We start from the raw sequence: 20,655 nt of genomic DNA, 5'->3' as shown, positions 1-20,655 counted from the left end.
AACGAGAAAAAAAAGTATTAATTTTACGCGAATATGCTTGTGGTATTATGAGGGAAAAATAATGTCATTTTAGTAGCACAGCGTTGAAATGTCAAAGAAAAAATATGTTGTTTTTTGAAGTTGTAATATTATGGGAAACAAAACAAAATAAAATTGTGATTATTGGAAAATGAGGCTGAGAAAAAAGTGATAACATGATGGGAATAAAGTTTTAAAAAAGATGAGATAAAGTCATAATATTACAAAAGGAAAATTTAAGATGATTTTTTTTGAAGAAAGTTGAAATATTTGGAAAATGTAAAAAAAAAAAAAAAGAGTGAAGACCAAAGTTTGCACTAGTAATACACATTTATATGCAGTTTTTTCTTGAATTGTACTTGACTTTTTCGCATAGTTACATGTGTTGCTTTACAAAAATAGAAGCGTCCCCTTGGATCCTTTCATTTTTCACTGTGTGGCCCTCCAAACAAAGTTCAGACACCCCTGTACTATATATTTACAAATACGTTTTGGCATTTTTTCACTGGCATCATCATGCGCATCGCTTTTTCACTGTATTATTTTGCACAAGATTTTATCTCATTTTTTAATGATTATATAATCATTATTATTGTAGTATTTTTTTTACACTGCTTATATTTTCCCAATGTTTTTGTTGTTAAGGGGATTGCATTGGTGACAGTGTACATTTTGGATTTGCCTTTATTGTGCATTACTGTTTGTTTAGTTTTGCCCAGGACGGCACGGTGGCCGAGTGGTTAGCATGTTGGCCACACAGTCGGGAGATCAGGAAGATATGGGCTTGAATGTCCGTTGGGCATCTCTGTATGGAGATTGCATGTTCTCCCCGTGCGTGCGTGCGTGCGTGCGTGGGTTTTGACCGGGTACTTCGGTTTCCTCCCTCATTCCAAAAACATGCATGTTAGGTTAATTGGAGACTCTAAATTGTCAATAGGTATGAATGGTTGTTTGTGTGCCCTGGGATTGGCTGGCGACCAGTCCAGGGTGTACCCCGCCTCTCGCCGGAAAGTCAGCTGGGATAGGCTCCAGCATACCCGCGACCCTAGTGAGGATAAGCGGCATAGACGATGGATGGATGGATAGTTTTGCCCATAGTCCGTGCGTCTTGAGAGTGACTTGAAGATCACGTCACTTATTTCTTTTACAGCCTCACAATCTTTGCAGTTGAGTCGTTTCACCTCAAGGCACACTTAAGCCACGAAAATTGCCTCCCAAATGTGGGTCAGTCGCGAGGAAATGAGACGTTCATGCTGCTTTATATCCCATTTATGTGCCAGTTGGAGGAAACTTAATCCTCAGCACCATGCAGTGGCAGCAGTGCCTGCACTTCCGCTGCAAGCCCTGAAGAGTTCTGGCGGGGACACAAAGACCTTGATGAGAAGGAGGCTTAAAACTGGAGAGAGAATGTCACTGAAGTTGTGGGTTGAACATTTTGAATCCATCATAATTGACAAGTCTTGACTGCAACGGTGATGGAATATAGAAACAGCTCTCAGTGGAGTACAGCAATACAGTAGCGCATATGCGTGTGTTTGCAGGGAGGGCACGCTGCGTCCTGGAGATCGTCTCCTCACCGTGGACGGCGTGCCGCTGCACAACGCCAACCACAGTGACGCCCTCAGCATTTTGGCTCAGTGTGGACAGGAAGCGCTATTCCAAATTGAGTATGACGTCACTATTATGGGTAAGCACGCGCACACACAGCTACGAATCTACACTGGTACTTCAGTGTTTATGATTAATTTGTTCCAAAAGGTCAAAGGGAAACTGAAAGGTACGAAAACCGAAGGGTATGCACAACACTGTACAATCCCAAGGCAAAATTTTGGCGGAATTTTTTTGTCGAATCCCGACTGATACAAAAATTGGGATGTTCGAGCACCGAGGTCTGACTGTAGAAGAATATTAATTTATTTATTAATTTTTGTCTTGCACTTGGACATTGAAGAATAATTTTAAATAAAATTGGAACATAGTAGTCTGTCTTCTACAATTATCCAAAAAATATTATTTTTTTGTTTGTTTTTACGTTGACTTAAATTTATTTAAAAATTAATAAAAAAATGTCACTGTAAAAATGTATTTATGAAGTATTTGGGTAATCAGGAAATTATTTATTAATTAAAATCTTAAATTAAAAAAAAATTGAGAATAATGTATTGGCCTAAGTAATATTTATATAGGATTAGGATAATCAGGAACTGTATTAATTAATTAAATTAATTAAAATATTGGATAAAAAAAGTAATTGAGGAAAATGTATTGGCCTAAAATAGTATTTGGATGGTCAGGTAATGTATTTGTTAATTAAAATCTGGAATTTAAAAAAAAATAGAAAAATGTATTGGCCTAAATAATATTTATATAGCATTTGGATAATCAGGAAATGCATTTATTAATTAAATTCATTAAAATCTTAGATGAAAAAAAATAATTGAGAAAAAGTTATTGGCCTGTATAATATTTATAAGGTTTTTGGATAATCAGAAAATGTATTTATTCATTAAAATCTGTGATGAAAAAAATAATTGAGGAAAAATATATTGGCCTGTATAATTCTTGTAACGTATCTGGATGATCAAGAAATGAATGTATTTATTAATTAAAATCTGAGATGAAAGAAAAGAGAGAAAAATGTACTAGCCTAAATTATTACATAGCATTTGGATAATAAGGACATGTATTTATTAATGAAATAGATTTAAATCCTAAATTAAAAAAAAATATTGAGAAAAATGTTTTGGCCAATATAACATTTATATTTGTCCTGTATTTGGATAAACAGTATGTGTATATATTAATTGAAATCTTAAATTTAAAAAAAATATTAGAGAAATAATATTTATATAGTATTTGTATAATCGGGAATTTATTAAAATGTGAGACAAAGAAAATAATTGAGAAACATGTATTGGCTGCTTTAATTGAACTGCTTAGCATTGGATTGGTTTGTAGACTATGAAAAAAAGCACTCAGTGGAAAACGTTTGAAAGGCCCAATAGTCAGGTGCTCAGAGCGAGCCGCGCTGGAATCCAACCAGCAGCGTCACCACGCCGCCTGTGAGTTCACACTTTAAATTCTCATTTAAACAATCATCAGACACGGTGACCAACGCCTCGGGACCGCTCCTGGTAGAGATCGCCAAGTCGCCGGGTGCAACGCTGGGCATCACACTGACCTCCGCCAGCCATCGCAACAAGCAGGTCATCGTCATTGATCGAGTCAAGCCCGGCAGTGTGGTGGACAGGTACACGCCATTGCACACCCATGAAGTAGAGGACATGTTTGTTATGATATGTGTGTGTGTGTGTGTGTGTGTGTGTGTGTGCTTTGTCAGGTGTGGAGCGTTGCATGCTGGAGACCATCTGCTGTCCATCGACGGGACGTCCACAGAACACTGCACTGTCCTGGAGGCCACACAGCTGCTGGCCAGCACCACTGAACTGGTCAAACTGGAGATACTCCCGTCCCATCAGACCCGACTTCCTGGGAAACAACATGACACTGGTGGGTTATGTGTATGTGTTTTGAATTCTGTCACTGAAACATCTCTGAGCTCTTTTTGTGTGCTTGATGAGTTGATGAAGCCAATCAGTAGCCTTGTGTGTGCAGCACAATTAGTGCCAGTGGATTTGAAACGCTGCTGCTGCTGCTGCTTGATCCACACTTAATACCCACAGCTTACGTTTTGACAGGCTGTCACACACGCACACACACAGGCACACAGACACACACATGGGTACATCCAAGCATTAACAGCATTCACTTTACAAATGTGTAAGCTTAAATAAATGGTGTTGGTGTGCATTAGAGATATGCACGTCATGAACGAGTCGTTGAAAACTGTTTTTTTTTACTGAATCGGGACAAGTTGTCGTCTCCGTTAACTCGTTCACTTACTCATCTTTATTAAATTAAAAAAGGAAGCCAGTTAAACTGTCATTAATTGTGCAATTGTTGCTCGAGCTGCGTTTGTGACTGGAGTTTCACTGACTCATGGGTATTTCAAGATTCAAGATTCAAGAGTTTTATTGTCATATGCACAGTAAAACAGGCAGTTATACTATGCAATGAAATTCTTGTTTTGTTCATTCTCCCAAGAAAAGAAAGAAAACACAAGAAAATGAATAAGAACATAAGAAACATTAATACCAATAAATTAAACAACAACAACAGAAGAGACATGAATACCAATAAATAAATAAAGTATTATGAGTGTGTGCGTATGTTGCGTGCGGCGTGTGTGAGTGCTTCGTTGAGAAGCCTGATGCCCTGTGGGTAAAAACTGTTCGCCAGCCTTGTGGTCCTGGACTTCAAACTCCTGTAGCGTCTGCCTGACGGTAGGAGTGTGAATAATGAGTGTTGTGGATGTGTGCTGTCCTTGATGAGGTTGTGTGTTCTGCGTAGGACTCTAGATTTATAAATGTCTTGCAGTGAGGGGAGGGTTGCCCCAACAATGTTCTGTGAGGTCTTGATCACCCGCTGGAGTGCCTTCCTATCACGTGTTGTACAGTTACCGTACCAAACAGTGATGGAGGCGGTAAGGACACTTTCCATAGTGCATCTGTAGAAGCAACTCAGGATTGTGGTGGACATGCCAAATTTCCTCAGTCTTCTCAGGAAGTACAGTCTCCTTTGGGACTTCTTCAGAATTTGTTGGGTGTTGTGAGACCAGGTGAGGTCCTCGCTGATGTATGTGTATGTATGTGTGTGGGGGAGTATATTTGAAGGAAGACTCGCGTTTCACTGGCTCACAGGTGATGACCCGCGTTTCACTGACTCACACGTTCTTGACAAAGACTCGAATTTCACTGACTCGCGGGTGCTTGACAAAGACTCTAGTTTCACTGATTCACGAGTTCTTGATCAAGACTCGAGTTTCATTGACTCACATGTATTCGACAAAGACTCGTCCTTCACTGACTCACAGATGCTTGACGAAGACTCAAGTCTCACTGACTCAAAGATGCTCAATGAAGGCTGGAGTTTCAATGACTCACAGATTTTTGACAAAGACTGGATTTTCACTGACGCACAGGTGATGGACAAAAACTCAATTTTCACTGACTCACAGATACTCAACAAAGACTCGAGTTTCACTGACTCACGAGTGCTTAATGAAGACTCGAGTTTCACTGACTCACAGGTATTCAACAAAGATTCGTCCTTCACTGCCTCACAGATGCTTGACGAAGACTCAAGTCTCACTGACTCAAAGATGCTCAATGAACGCTGGAGTTTCAGTGACTCACAGATTTTTGACGAAGACTGGATTTTCACAGGTGATGGACAAAAACTCAATTTTCACTGACTCACAGATACTCAACAAAGATTCTAGTTTGACTCACTCACGGGTACTCGGCCAAGACTCACTGACTCATAGGTGGTGAACGGAGATGTCAGTTTCACTGACTCACAGACACTTACAGATAGTTAGAACCGCTCTCGAGTACTTGGCAAAGGCTCAAATTTCACTGACTCATAGGTGGTTGACGAAGACTCAAGTTTCACTCACTAACAAGTACTCAAGGAAGAAATGAGTTTCACTGTTTCACGGGTGCTCAATGAAGACTCGAGTTTGACTCACTCACGGGTACTCAGCCAAGAGTCACTGACTCATAGGTGGTTCATGAAGAGGCCAGTTTCAGTGACTCACAGACACTCAAAGATACGCTGTAGTTTGTCCATGTCTGATCTAGATCCTCACCAACAATTGAAATGCTTCGTTGTGGACTAACTAGCTAACTAAACAAATAGAGCATGAGTTCAAAAAAATACATTGGCACTTTTGCAAGCGTCGGAGGAAATTGGTAGTGACGAAAGGAAGTCACACATCTGAGGTCATGTTGGAATGTGCACATTATCTCCAGGTGATCTGCTTCTGTCTGCGGAGCCAAACGAGTCAAACCTTTCGTCATCTACTTGTGCTTCACGAAGTCAGTGTGTGTGTGTTTGTGTGTGTGTTCATGCGCGTGTTTGTGTTGTCAGTGTGCTCGTGAATTATTGAGTGTATTTTCATGTCAACGTGTGAATCCCTCCCATGCGCATCGCTTTGCATCAGCGCCGCCACTTCCTGTTTGCCTCCTCCACCGTTGTTTGCTTGTCACCATCCTCATCCCTCGCGAGGGATTAGCCGTCAAAACCTTCCCTCTCGTCTCCCACGTCCCGCCAGCTGAGATGAGGCAGCTCCCGCGTGGAGACAAAAAAAGGTGCGCTTAGACGAGTGTGACAAGACGGGCCGGCTTAGACTCCTGGCTGCAGATAAGAGAGCAAAGTGAGGAATTACTCAGCAAGCAGCCAAGCTTGTCAGGATCCTCGCGGTGCAGAGTTCCCCAAGAAGAGGCCATGCCGCATCTTCTCGTCTATGGCGCTGCTGAAATACAACAAACCTCCAAGGGCGAATAGGCCTACCACCTATTGTTTGAGATATTGTTTGCAAATAGAATTCAAATAATCTGCAATAAATTCCATTTTCTGTTCTAGATGCTCACCAAGCTGAAGTCTTAGTGTTGTTTGTGTGTGTTTCAGTGAAAGTTCAGAAGTCTGACCACCCACACTCCTGGGACCCCTGTGTGAACTTCTGCTCCTCCACAAACTCCACCCACTGCAACACGAGCTCCACCCTCCACAAATCATGGACCGCCTCCAACAACAACACCATCAACAACAACCTCGACTACTGCAAGTGTGAGAGTGCACACACACACACACACACACAAACACGCACACACACACACGGAGGATGTTGTGAATGAAATTAATGCAAAATGTTAACAAAAGCACCTCAATGCTTAATTAGTGCCACCTGCAGCTTCCTTTAAAGCGGCATCACTGCGTCGGAGTAAAGCAGCTTTTCTCTCTCCTGTCATGTCTGCAGCTTTGGTGTCGGCCGGTTTCTCTCCAGGGTCCACGACCACGTCGGGCCCCAGCAGTCAGAGCTCCAACACCCTCCCTAGGCAGACCGTCCCCATGAGTCCCAGGAACTCGCTGCTCAAACGCAGACACAGAAAGAAAGACCACAAAAGCTCTTGTGAGCCCCACTCAACTGCCTCTGCATTGACGCTTGTCTCATTTTAAAACGGATACATTTTGAATGGAAGTTTTGAATGGTTTGACGCATGTGATTTTCTCCTCTTATATCATTCAAAAACACACCATAAACAATCATTGTCATGTTGAAGACATCTAATTTTATTCATTAATCCAACTATTGAAGACGTGTTGTATTGTGGGGCCATTTGGTTTCAGTATTAATGAAGAAACTCATCAACTTGAATATTTTCAGTGTCGCTGTCGTCAAGTTCTGTGGGTCCCGGTGGTCAGGTGGTCCACGTGGAAACCAGCGAGGTCATCCTGACAGGTGACCCCCTTAATGGCTTTGGCGTGCAGCTGCAAGGAGGAATATTTGCCACAGAAACCCTTTCCGCTCCCCCCCTCATCCGATTCATTGAGCCCGACAGCTCAGCAGAGAGGTGAGCGTGCACGTTTGGGTTTTGGGCACAGTCAGAGAGCTCAAATATGGTTCCATGTTACACATGTTACACGAGATCCTCACTATTTGCATGGGTTGCGTCATAAAAACGGCTATTTTTGAAATTCCATTCAAACCAGGCCCTGCTGTCGGAAGTACAATGAATTAGCTTTTACAGCCATACTCACACAACCCAAACCAACAGGAGGTCATTAAACCAAAGGCCTCGCTCACTCACAGCGCAATCAAACATTACAAGTAACTCATGTGGAACACACAGTGTAACTGCACAACTTCCCCAACAGGACGTTACCAAGCATGCTGTCATGTTATAAATTAGTATTGTATGTTAGTGTGTCAATACCCGCATAGTTACATTGTGTGTTCTGCATGTGTTGCTTGCTGTGTTATTTTGGGTTGCACCGTGAGTGAGGTAGGCATTTGGGTTGATAAGCTTCAACTGATTCATTCTTTAAACTGAATACCGCTTCAAGCGTGGTTTGCGGAGCCCTTTTCAGTGGGTTGCGCGCCTTTGCTTGGGCAAAAAACCAATGATGTAATGACTCAATGTCCATGAATGGATCTCGCGTTCTTGTCAGTCCTGTTCGCTTGCTATGCTGCCGTGAGGTGAATGCCATGTTTATGAGTGGAAGGGGAAGACATCGAATGGGGGGGGGCTTAACATGCTGCCACACCGACATACAGCTGCAGATATCTGCTGGACAAGAACGTCCTAAAAAGAAAGAGACAGCGTCTCATTGCTGCAGCTTGCGTGGGGGAATTCCGCCCACAATGAAGACCGCTCACATTTGAAATTTATTTCCCTCAAGGCAGCCGTGTAACTATTGCAAACAGTCCCTTTAAATCAGGCGTGTCCAAAGTGCGGCCTGGGGGGCATTTTGTGGCCTACGGCTGTTTTTTTATTGGCCTGTGGCACATTGTAAAACTATAATTTAACAAGAAAACTAAAAAACAACAACAACAAAAACACCAATAGCAGCACAAATGGAAAAATCTCCACTAATTTTCTAAGAATCAAGTCAAAATATTAAAAGAAAAAAGTTCTAACAAGAAGAATTCTTAATTTTATGAGAATAACATCATAATATATTGAGGAAAAATAACATTAGTTTCGTAGCATGAAGTTGAAATATTCAAGAAAAAGTCTTTTTTTTAAGTCTTAATATGATGACAAACTAACTAAACAAAGAATAAATTTGTTTTTTTTTTATTAGGCTGGTGAAAATGTTATAATGTTACGACAATAAAGTCAAAATATTATGAGAATAAACTCAGATGAGGAAGATTTACTAGAAGAAAATTGAAATAGTTGAAAAATTAAAAAAAAGAAAGAAATGTAAAAAACAGCTGTAATGTTATGAGAATAAAGTCAAAGTATTAAGAGAAAAAGGTTGTATTCTAATGAGAAAAAAAGGTTACGAGAATAACCTCGTCATATTATGAGGAAAAATAATATTATTTTAGAACCATAGAGTTGAAATATTAAAGAAAAAATACATTATTTTTTAAAAGTCATAATATTATGAGAAACAAGTAGCATTTTTTGGAAAATTAGGTTGCAGAAAAAGTTATAATATTATGGGAAAAAAGTGAAAATATTATGGGAATAAAGTCATAATATTGTTCTAATATAATATATTATTTTAGAAAAATATTAAAATATTTTGAAAATTAAAAAACAGCAAAAATGTGGAAAAAAATGAGCTATTTATTATATTTTTTATATTATTTAATAATAGGCTTTTTCACCAATATCACAAAAATGAAAAAATGCAATTTTTTCTTGAAATATATAGAAACTAACTAGAAAAAGTGGTAAATTAACAGGAATACTAATATTTGATGAAAAAAAATAGTAGCATAAAGTTGAAATATTAAAGAAAAAGGACATTTAAAAAAATGTAATATGACAAACAAACAAAACAACAAAATTCATTTTTTGGGAAAATTAGGTTGGTGAAAAAAGTTATAATATTATATTATTCTTATTATAATATTAAGAATAAAATCCAAATGTAATGTGAATAACATCAGAATTACAAGAAGACAATGAAAATGAAATAGTTGGAAAATTTAAAAAAAAAAACACAGAAATGGAGAAAAGGCAAAATATGAAGAGAAAAAAGTCATACTCTAATGAAAAAAATGTTGCAGTTTTATTGGAATAAACTCGTAATATTATGATGAAAAATAATGTCATTTTAGTAGCATTGACTTGAAATCTTGAGGAAAAAATGTTATTTTTGAAAGTCGTAATATTACGAGAAACGAACAAAATAAAATAAATTTGTAATTTCTGGTTCATGGCTGGCGACCAGTCCAGGGTGTACCCCGCCTCTCGCCCGAAGTCAGCTGGGATAGGCTCCAGCATACGTGCAACCCCAGTGAGGATAAGCGGCATAGAAAATGGATGGATGGAGTTTGAGTTGACAAATTGTCATTGAGGAGTGATGGTAGCTCCTGGAGCCAAACCAGTTGAGAACCATTGCCCTCACGAGTCAAATGTGCAGTTTGGTTTTATTTCACACCGCTTTGCTCTGAGGTAATCTTCTACTATCCTCCAAAATATTTCCTGGGTTAAATCCTGTGAGGAGTTTCTCTCTTTGGTGATGTTGATAGTGTAAATACATGTTGCCGAACATCTAAATATCCCACACTGTTTCCAGCAGGGAAGCGTGTGCGACGACTCAAGGCAGCCATTCATTACATGAATTAAGCATGAATTAAGCCTCAATTAAACATGTGGCCGTGGGAGATAGCAAGTGAACCTGTGCTTTGAGAAATGGTCCTGAACGTGACATGCACAATAATCGTCTATTAGTCAGTCATGTTATGCAGTGTTGCCGTGTGTTGATGTCAGCACCGTGTGCAATGACAGGGTCAAACTAATGGACGTGTGTGTGTGTGTGTGTGTGTGTGTGTGTGTGTGTGTGCTGAATCAATCAGCACACACACATTTGCTTGACTTGTTGCACCCCGAGGCCACTCTTCCCTTCTCCGTTAGCGCCCACGCTAACAACGCTTAATTAGCTGCAGGAATCGATAAACACAGAAACATCTTCCTCCGTGCACAACAGGGTGATTCCAAAATAAATGTGCTTAAAACCTCCCCAGCATTTCAACGCCACGCATGATTGTTAACAGCCTGGTGTTGCTCTGATTTTCCTCTGAAAGCTTTTTATGCTGCAGTTGATGGCTTTGTTTGTTCAGGTGAGAGGGGGTATTTTGATTTGTTGCTTTGTTCGTTTGCATCAGTACAAAAAAAAAGATTTAACATTTCCATGAAATCTTGCAGGGAGATGAGGCGGATGAAGGATTTTTGTTTTCACTTGTGGTCGTGACAGTCAACTTGCATTGTGGCCAAGTGGGGCAGTGACCCACCAGATCCAGCAGATGGAGTTTTGTAATGTGCATTACTGCCACCTACGAGACTGGAGTGGAACAGTATTGCCTAGCAATGTTTGGCTGTATTAATCCTTGGCGGCGGTCCGTGCTTTCTCTGTCTAATTATTATTTGGCCCCAAGCACCAGGCGACAGCAGTGCATGTTTATTATTATTACATGTGTTTCCTAGCATTTTTGGGTTGCCTTAACTACTTTGCAAGCAGGTCAGGCCCAGTGAAAAATTTCACTAAATAGCACCCCCTATCTTTTGTTTTTAATTACCCCCCTGCCACCATGTTCAACGTCAACAAATTTGGTGAAGGCGTCAAGAACCCATGTTCGCAAGCAAACGGGAATTCTAACGTTTTGTGGCAAAATCAGGGGTTGTATTTTGATGAACTCCTCCTTGGGACTTTGACCAAATGAGCCCAAACCAAAGTCACGGATACTAGACAGATGGGTAATAACCAAGTGTGACGCATTTCAGCCTGCGCCATTGGATGTGGGTGGGGTATGGGGACACACTTTTATGGTCAGTCGGACAAGTTGCCACAAAATTGTAAACGTTGACACTGCTTGCAGCTTTAATAATTCTGCTTGTTTCTTAACTTGAAGTTAAAAGCTAGTAGCAGTAATCCAGAGGCGTACATTTGGGCTTTCCTGGCAGCTCTTTGTGACATCACCATGGTAACTTTGTAGGTGCGGCCTGCTGCAAGTCGGGGACCGCCTCCTGTCCATCAACGGCATCCCCACAGAGGACGGCACCCTGGAGGAGGCAAATCAGCTTCTCCGGGACGCGGCGTTGACCAATAAAGTCGCCCTAGAAATCGAGTTTGATGTGGCAGGTGTGTCACCTTTTCACACACGCATACATTTCATATGTCAGCCATGTTGGATTAACTTTCTTCTTCAGACGTTTGAGTCCTGTGACTTCTAAACGAGATCAAAGTTTGTCATGTTAGGCCAATGAAAGGAACTTTTACTTGCCTGCATGCGTTTTACTTGAGTGTGTGTTTGTCTTATTACAGAGTCTGTGGTGCCCAGCAGTGGAACTTTTCACGTCAAACTACCCAAGAAAAGAGGGGTGGAGCTTGGCCTCACCATTAGTAGTACGTCCACACACACATAGTGCACCTTCTTTCACACCTCTGTTCCAGTAAAGATAAATCAGGGGCCTAATTGATCAACTTGTGCATAGAAAAAGTTAAAATTTAGACATTAAGAATATGTGAAAAAATAGAAAGTAGAAACAAATCTGCTTTTATTAAACGTGCAAACAATCTTTTGGGTCACTGGTGTCACTGCATGGTGGTGACAAAAGAACAAAGGTGCAATGGCTCCACCTTGAGGTAAGATGAACAATCTGCAGCTTCTTGTGAGGTTTTTTTAGTTGCATTTTTTTTTTTCATTGAAACAAGACACTTTAAAATCCAATGCTATAGTCAACAGATGACAGGGACCTAAAATAACACTAGTATGCACATAAATTCAAGACGGCAAAGGAAATAAAGAACAGAGACAATTACAAAAAAGCAATTAGGTAATAGAAATAACAATAATAAAAAATAATAATAATACATAGCAGAGTTTGTATAAATTAAGTCAAATCCATGAAGTACTGACCAGAACTTAAGGGCTTTATTATCTTACGAGGCTTTCCATGGGACAAGGTTGGTATTATGTTGCAGAATTTACTCTTATGACTAAAAACATTTGCCTAAATCAGGGGGTCTCCAATGAGCGGCTGTTTTTTTTTATTGGCCCGCAGCACATTCTAAAAATACAATTTAACAAGAAAACTGAAAAAAAAACAACAGCAGAAACGGAAAAATCAGCAGTATTTTTACAAGAATAAAGTCAAAATAATAAAATAGCAAAGAGTGAAGTTCATCCATCAATCCATCTTCTACCGCTTATCCGAAGTCGTGTCGCGGGGGCAGCAGCCTAAGCAGGGAAGCCCAAACTTCCCTCTCCCCGGCCACTTCGTCCAGCTTCACCTGGCAAATCCCGAGGCATTCCCAGGCCAGTCGAGAAACATAGTCTCTCCAACGTGTCCGAGGTCTGTCCCCGAGGCCTCCCACCGGTCGGATGTGCCCTGAACACCTCCCCAGGGAGGTGTCTGGGAGGCATCCTGGCCAGATGCCCAAGCCACCTCATCTGGCTCCTCTCGGTGTGGAGGAGCAGAGAGTGAAGTTGGTAGTAATAATAGGATTTTTCCCTATGTGACGGAGCTCAGATGCAGTGTTTTCTTGAAATATATACAATTTCTTAGCATATGCTTTACAAAATATCAAACTGGCAAAGTTGCATCCTTTCATTTTTTGCTATGTGCCATTTTGAACAGCGGCAAAGTGAATATGAAGACATGCTGTAGTTGCTTTTCTATTTAATGACCTTGACATCATTGTTGTGTTTCACTGCATCGGCACAATGACATCATCTGCCTCCACAGCCAATAAGAAGGCAGGAGAGCCTCTCATCATCTCTGACATCAAGAAGGGCAGCATGGCCCACAGGTATCATAATTATTTCCCCCTCATTTTCTCATCATGCTCTGAGTGCTTCAAGCTGCTCTCCTTCAGAACAGGAACGCTGGAGCCCGGCGACAAGCTGCTGGCCATCGACAACATCCGGCTGGAGAACTGCTCCAGAGAGGATGCCGAGCAGATCCTCCAGCAGTGCGAGGAGCTGGTCAAGTTGAAGATCCGCAAGGACGAAGACAACTCAGGTGTGCGCCAACTCGTGCAGCGCTAGCCAATGGGCTAAGAGCCCTGGGCAGCTCTTAGGGTGTCAGGGAGTGAGGTTTACACAACCTCCTATATTCCACAGCCACACCAGCTGGCATCCTTTACATATGCAACGACTTATTGCACCACCAGATGACGCTGTTGGCCGTTTTTCTTTTTATTAATTCTATGAGAACGTTTTAGATTTTACATTGAATTAAGTAAATTGAGTACAAGTAAACATGATGCCAATTTAATGTAGTTTATTACTTCTTAGGAAGCATAGTGTACCGTCCCCGCACAGTCACATAGAGTCTGACGCTCTTTTATAACTTTATTCTGACCTAAACACATCAGCAGCAGTGCAATTCTAACACCATATATGTATCCTCAACTCAAACACACATCTCTTGTCCTACTCGGAATGACACTTCCGCATTGTCACTAGACCACCGCGAGATGCATTCATGGACACTCCGAAAATTACACGAATGCCGTGTACGTGTGGGCTAAATAAACAGAAAGAAAATGAAACACAATAAGGATTTTTTTTTCATTTTCTTTCTGTAATTTGGACAACAACAATAAGTGGATATTTGTTTTTCTTTTTTTTCCGTTTATGTAGACCACACAAACACATAATAAAGACTTTGGTGGATATATTCATTAGTGGCTATTAGTGGATATTCATATCACTCACTAACGTAACTCTGACTGAGGAAGCACAATTGTTGCACTTAAGTATGCTCGTAAATCCCAGAAACTACATCTACACTCAGAACACGAGAATACAGCTTTAATTACTTGGTGTGTTTGAATGCAACTCTTCATGGCCGTAATAGTGCGTTAAAGTTTGTATCTTATGTTGTGCTACTATTAAATAGACTAGTGTCGGGCAAATACATTTTCCGACATGTGTGCTAAAACTTTTAGCTTGAGTAAAATCTTCAGTTTATTTGTAGCTGTTTGTACACGGTGTGAAAAAGTGTTTACCCTCTTCCTGATTTTTTTTTTTTTTTTGCTTGTTTGTCAAAGTGAAATATTTCAGATCATCAAACAAATGTAAATATTAGTCAATGGGAACACAACTGAACACAAAATGCAGTTTTTAAATGAAACTTTTTATTATCAAGGGAGAAAAAAAAGCCTACATGGCCGTGTGTGAAAAAGTGCTTTCCCCGCTGTTAAAACATAACTTAACTGGGATTATTTGAGATCTTATCAGACTGGAAAAAGTTATAAAGTCATTTCTAAAGCTTTGGGACTCCAGCAAACCAGAGTGAGGGAAAGCCATTTTCCACAAATGGCGAAAACATGGAACTGTGGTAAACATTCCCAGGAGTGGCCGGCCAACCAAAATGACCCCAAGAGCACAGTGACAACTCATCCAAGAAGTCACAAAAGACCCCACAACAACATCCAAAGAACTGCAGGCCTCACTTGCCTCAGTTAAGGTCAGTGTTCATAACTCCACCATAAGAAAGACACTGGGCAAAAACAGCCTGCGTTCCAAGATGAAAACCACTGCTGAACAAAAAGAATATCAAGGCTTGTCTCAATTTTGCCACAAAACATCTTGATGATCCCCAAGACCTTTGGGAAAATACTCTGTGGTCTGACGAGACAAACGTTTAACTTTTTGGAAAGTGTGTGTCCCATTACATCTGGCGCAAAAGTAACGCCTCATTTCATAAAAAGAACATCATACCAACAGTAAAATATGGTGGTGGTAGTGTGTGTTTTGCTGCTCCAGGACCTGGAAGACTTTCTGTGACAAATGGAACCATGAATTCTGCTGTCTGTCAAAAAAATAATTGCAGGAGAATGTCTGTCCATCTGTTGGTGACTTCAAGCTGAAACCAACTTGGGTTGTGCAGCAGGACAATGATCCAAAACACACCAGCAAGTCCACCTCTGAATGGCTGAAGAAAAACAAAATGAAGACTTTGGAGTGGCCTAGTCAAAGTCCTGACCTGAATCCTATTGAGATGCTGTGGCATGACCTTAAAAAGGCGCTTCATGCTGGAAAACCCTCCAATGTGGCTGAATGACAACAATTCTGCAAAGATGAGTGGGCCAAAATTCCTCCACAGCGCTGTAAGAGACTCATTGCAAGTTATCACAGACGCTTGATTGCAGTTGTTGCTGCTAAGGGGGGCCCAACCAGTTATTAGGTTTAGGGGGCAATCACTTTTTCACACAGGGCCATGTAGGCTTGGATTTTTTTTCTCCCTTGATAATAAAAAGTTTCATTTAAAAACTGCATTTTCTGTTCAGTTGTGTTGCCATTGACTAATATTTAAATTTGTTTGATGATCTGAAATATTGAAGTGTGACAAACAAGCAAAAAATAAGAAATCAGGAGGAAGGGGGCAAACACTTTTTCACACAACATATATATACTGTGTATATATATATATATATATATATATATATATATATATACACAGGTATATATATATATATATATATACATCTGTTCATTTTTCTTTTTGTTCATAAAATGCAGTAAAAATGGGCATATTTCACACATAGTTGCAAATTACAGTTTTTTATCATTTCACAGCCCTAAATATTATACAAGGTAATGGTTATTATGTGGCTATTTGCAAATTACATTCATATGTAGTGTTTGTCCTTTATTGTGTATGTGAATAAGTAAAGTCATATTAAAGTATAGAATTTCAAGGCAATTGTCATGTCAGGCAATGGATGGTGACCTCTTACGCAACAATGTTTGTGTGAGTCGTCTCTCTCTCACACACACACACACAGCAGAGGTATGACTGAGATTTTACACCCCTAAACAATTACCTTCCCCCCCCCAACACACACGCACGGAGTAATAAGCATGAGCTGAATGATGATGATGATGATGCGTTGTTCTTTGTGGTTACCATGGTAACAGCTTCACTCATCAGTGTTCTATGGAAAGGAGATCTGACTTCCTCTCAGAGCATTTGTGTCTTTTGTGTGTCAGTGTTAACAAACAGTAACACCGTATTTGTGTGTGTGTGTGTGTGTGTGTGTGTGTGTGTGTGTGTGTGTGTGTGTGTATCAGACGAGCAGGAGACGTCAGGCAGCATCATCTACACGGTGGAGCTGAAGCGCTATGGAGGCCCGCTGGGCATCACCATCTCTGGCACGGAGGAGCCTTTCGACCCAATCACCATTTCAGGCCTGACCAAGCGAGGCCTGGCCGAGAGGTGCATCCACGTGTGCACGCACAGACACATGCACTCAAATGACATGTTGATAACAAGATGACGCAACACTGGTTGGTCTTGAGTCTCACCTCCAGTACACCACACAGCTTATGTAATCATCATCAAGCGTCTGCATAGGTGACACACACACACACACACACACACACACACACACTAGTAGAGAGCGTGATGTAATGGTTCCATCATTTCCTTGTCAATAAAGACCTGTTCTCATAAAGCTCCCTATAAATAAACCTGCCTCCATTCCACACAGTCATGATCCTGTGCAGGGTCGGGAGGAGGCGGAGCTAATCCTTGCTGACATTGGCCGAGAGACGAGTACGCCCCCCATCCCCCCTCCAGCCTGTTGCCCTGCTGACACGTACAAACAGGATGCAATTTAACGTTTTCAGTTCAGTACAAGTTGTCAACGTGTGTTGTAATGTTAATACACCTGTTAGGACACGCCACATTTTCTTCACTTTTCTCTTCCTGTAGCTGTCCCAACACTTTTGGTGGTTTTGTTAATATGGTGTATCATTCATGTCATATATCGTGTGCATTTCACACGCACTTAGTGGCGTGTTGTGTGTGTGTACGTGTGCGTCTGTGTGTCCAGGACAGGGGCTATTCACGTGGGTGACCGCATCCTGGCTATTAACAGCGTCAGCCTGAAAGGTAAACCGCTGAGCGAGGCCATCCACCTCCTGCAGATGGCGGGAGAGACGGTCACTCTCAAGATCAAGAAGCAGCTGGACAGTAAGTGTGTTAGTGTTGTGTGTTGGTGTTTGATGCTTGATGCTCGACGCTTGATGTTTGATGCACGATGTGCAATGCTCAATTTCTGATGTTTGATGTTCAAAGCTCGATGTTTGACGCTCAGTGTGCGATGCTTGATGTTCGACGCTTAATGTTTGATGGTTAATATCCAACTTTTGGTGCTCAATGTTCGATGTTGGAAGCTCAATGCTTGATGTTCCATGCTCAATGTCCGATGTTCGGTGCTCAGTGTTTACTGTTTGATGCTCAATGCTTGATGTTTGACGCTCAGTCTCCGATGCTCAATGTTTGATGTTCAGTGCTTGATGCTCGATGTTCACTGCTCAATGTCCAATGTTTGATATTTGATGCTTAATGTTCGTTGCTCAATGTCTGACATTTGGTGCTCAATGTTTTATGTTCAGGGCTCTGTGTTTGATGCTTATTGTTTGATGTTAGATGCTTGATGTTCATTGCTTGATGTGTTGGTGTTGATGCTCAATGTCTGAAGTTCAAGGCACAATGTTTGATTTAATGCTTGATGTTTGATGCTCAGTGTTCGATGTTTGATACTCAATCTTTAATGTTGGATGCTCGATACTCAGTGTCCGATATTTAATGTTTGATGCTCACTGTCTGATACTTGTTGGTTGATGTTTGATGTTCAGTGCTAAATGTTTGATGGTCATTGTTTGATACTCGTTGATCAATGCTTGATGTTCAATGCTCGATTTTTGATGCTTCATGTTTGATGCTCAATGTTCGCTTTTTGATGCTCGATGTTTGATTTTCAATTGTCAGTGTTTGATGCTTGATGTTCAATCTCCAGTGGTCAAATTTTGATGTTTGATGCTTGATGTTCAATGCTGGGGCTCATGCTTTTGTCAGTTGTCATTGTGACAGAAATACATTGCAGAGGAGCAGGTTTTGATACATTAATAGGACCTAAACCACAGCAGTTCTTAGGTGTTTGGTGATTTTTCTGAAGGGACACTTTAACTTTGTTGTTTCTCTTCCAAGATGCAGAGGAGAGGAAAGCAGCAGAGGCAGAGGACACAACTGAGAATGAGCTCAGCGACCCTGAAGATGATCTGACCGACAGCCAGCAGACCAACAAACTGTCTGAGCTTTACTCTACCACCATCCCCAGCGTGGACTCTGCCATGGAGTCGTGGGATGGCTCCGGCCTGGATGCCGGCTACTGCAGCCAGGGTAAGCGTGGGATTAGAGCAGGGTGAAAGGTTGAAGGTGACTTAGATGGTGTTCCTGAAAAGCACTGGTTGTTTGCTGGCGCAGGCACCTACAGCCACCAGGCTTCAGCCGGCATCGCCCTTCACCCTCACGAGTGGCGTAGCGCCAAGCAGCAGCACAGCACCACGCCTCCTCCTGGCTGCCGAAAGAACTATCCCTTTAGTGACGGAGGCTTTAGTGAGGATGAGTGGGAAAAACCCCCAAGGTGAGACCATTCAGACTATTTTTCTCCACTTAAGTCTGCCTTCAAATGGAATGTATTGACAAAAAGTGTTTTTTTTTTGCCCCATTAGTTTTGTTGGACAGTCGGATGGAATTCTGATGGAGTCTGATGACAGTTTCTGGTGTCAGGCTCTGGAGGACCTGGAGACATGTGGCCAATCGGAACTGCTCAGAGAAATTGAGGTTTGTTAGCATTTTGTGCAATAAAGTGTCTTGGAACTGACTACGGTTGGATACTGTTACCGTGCAGTACATATAACTACATACAACTTCAATTCATTGAAGCTAAAATCAAAGTAGTTTGGGGTCTTGTTTCCTCAGCTGTGTTAGCATCCTTTACAGTGAACAGAAGTTCTATCGATGCACAGTTAAACAGCAGAGCGTTGGTCTGTGCAGGCGTCCATCATGACGGGCACGGCCATCAGTTTGGGAGTAGATGGCGTCAGCAAGCCTCCACCTGACCCCATCTTGAGCCACAGCAGGATGAGCCCGTTGCGACGGAATTCGCTCCTCCACCAGGGGCCGCACCTCCACCAGGGGGGGCACCTGCACGAGGAGCTGCACCTGCAGGAGGAGGCCCACCTCCACCAAGGTGACCCTGAGCGCTGCATTATAAACAATACAAACTATCTTGACTGCAATGCTTCCATTCCACTCATAGACCACATGGAGGTCCACTTCAACCAGGACGACCTACTGCACCCGGGGGCCCACATTCTCCAGGACAACATGTCCTCTCTCATGCACCACGAGCCCAAGCCCAAGGCGTCGTTGAGGGTGTCAGAAAGGACTTGGGAGTCTCGTCGCATCAAAGAGGAGATGCAAGGACTTCTGTCGCCGACGCCTTTGGAACTGCATAAGGTCAGTTTCACGAGTGGTCAAAAGACCTGCGTAAAGTTTAATAGACTTTGGAGCGTGTCCATGTCTGTAAAACCAGAATAGCTCGATTGCCTCCTGATGACAGATTGCAGCTCTTCCATGGACAAGTTGACTTTAAAGCAAAGGATGGTGAGAGCTTCCATTTCATTTCATCTTTGTTTGGTGCTGGATGGGCCAGATAAACATCGGGTCGTTATGGTGTCTGATCAAAGAACCCATCCATCCATCCTTCTTCTATGCCGCTTATCCTCTATAGGGTTCCGGTATACTGGAGCCTATTCCAGGTGACTTCGGGCGAGAGGCGTGGTACGCCCTGGACTGGTCCAGCCAATCGCATCTTTGCCTGCTCATGCATCAGATGCGAAAGCAGAGTGTCAGGATGCTACTTACTTACAAGACGTTACTTGCACAGTATCACCTTCAAGCATTTGTTGCAGGCACCGATAGCTGCTTTACTTTCTGGTCCACATCCCTGCTCCCAAGTAGTCTCGAGTCGTGTCTGTTTCTCTGCAGGTGACTGTGATCAAAGACCCCGAAAGTGACGACTTTGGTTTCAGCGTGTCGGACGGCTACCTGGAAAAAGGCGTTTATGTCAACATGGTCCGATCTGATGGACCCGCTGATCGATCTGGTCTCCGACCCTACGACAGGATTCTCCAGGTACCGTTAAAGGAGTGTGTGTGTGTGTGTGGGGGGGGGGTTCAGGGTCACATGT

At 41.9% G+C, this 20,655-nt stretch overlaps 1 protein-coding gene across 10 annotated transcripts in view; it reads left to right on the top strand.

Moving 5' to 3' along the window:
* Positions 1-20,655, top strand: part of LOC129186055 (glutamate receptor-interacting protein 2-like) — a 168,728-nt gene that overhangs the window by 140,304 nt on the left and 7,769 nt on the right. For all 10 annotated transcript variants that reach the window (XM_054783882.1, XM_054783881.1, XM_054783880.1 and 7 more), the window contains exons 7-24: positions 1,560-1,705; positions 3,121-3,268; positions 3,359-3,528; positions 6,550-6,708; positions 6,899-7,051; positions 7,307-7,493; positions 11,597-11,742; positions 11,926-12,006; positions 13,350-13,413; positions 13,480-13,625; positions 16,685-16,829; positions 17,449-17,588; positions 18,609-18,800; positions 18,885-19,044; positions 19,133-19,244; positions 19,458-19,653; positions 19,723-19,922; positions 20,454-20,600. In XM_054783882.1, coding sequence (XP_054639857.1) covers positions 1,560-1,705; positions 3,121-3,268; positions 3,359-3,528; positions 6,550-6,708; positions 6,899-7,051; positions 7,307-7,493; positions 11,597-11,742; positions 11,926-12,006; positions 13,350-13,413; positions 13,480-13,625; positions 16,685-16,829; positions 17,449-17,588; positions 18,609-18,800; positions 18,885-19,044; positions 19,133-19,244; positions 19,458-19,653; positions 19,723-19,922; positions 20,454-20,600 — 2,692 coding nt within the window. The remainder of the gene's footprint in view (positions 1-1,559; positions 1,706-3,120; positions 3,269-3,358; positions 3,529-6,549; positions 6,709-6,898; positions 7,052-7,306; positions 7,494-11,596; positions 11,743-11,925; positions 12,007-13,349; positions 13,414-13,479; positions 13,626-16,684; positions 16,830-17,448; positions 17,589-18,608; positions 18,801-18,884; positions 19,045-19,132; positions 19,245-19,457; positions 19,654-19,722; positions 19,923-20,453; positions 20,601-20,655) is intronic.

The sequence above is a fragment of the Dunckerocampus dactyliophorus genome, chromosome 8 (genome assembly GCF_027744805.1).
Source record: "Dunckerocampus dactyliophorus isolate RoL2022-P2 chromosome 8, RoL_Ddac_1.1, whole genome shotgun sequence".
In the NCBI taxonomy this organism is placed as follows: Eukaryota; Metazoa; Chordata; class Actinopteri; order Syngnathiformes; family Syngnathidae; genus Dunckerocampus; species Dunckerocampus dactyliophorus.
The sequence above is the reverse complement of the archived record's forward strand: the minus strand, read 5'-3'. Positions and strand labels throughout refer to the sequence as shown.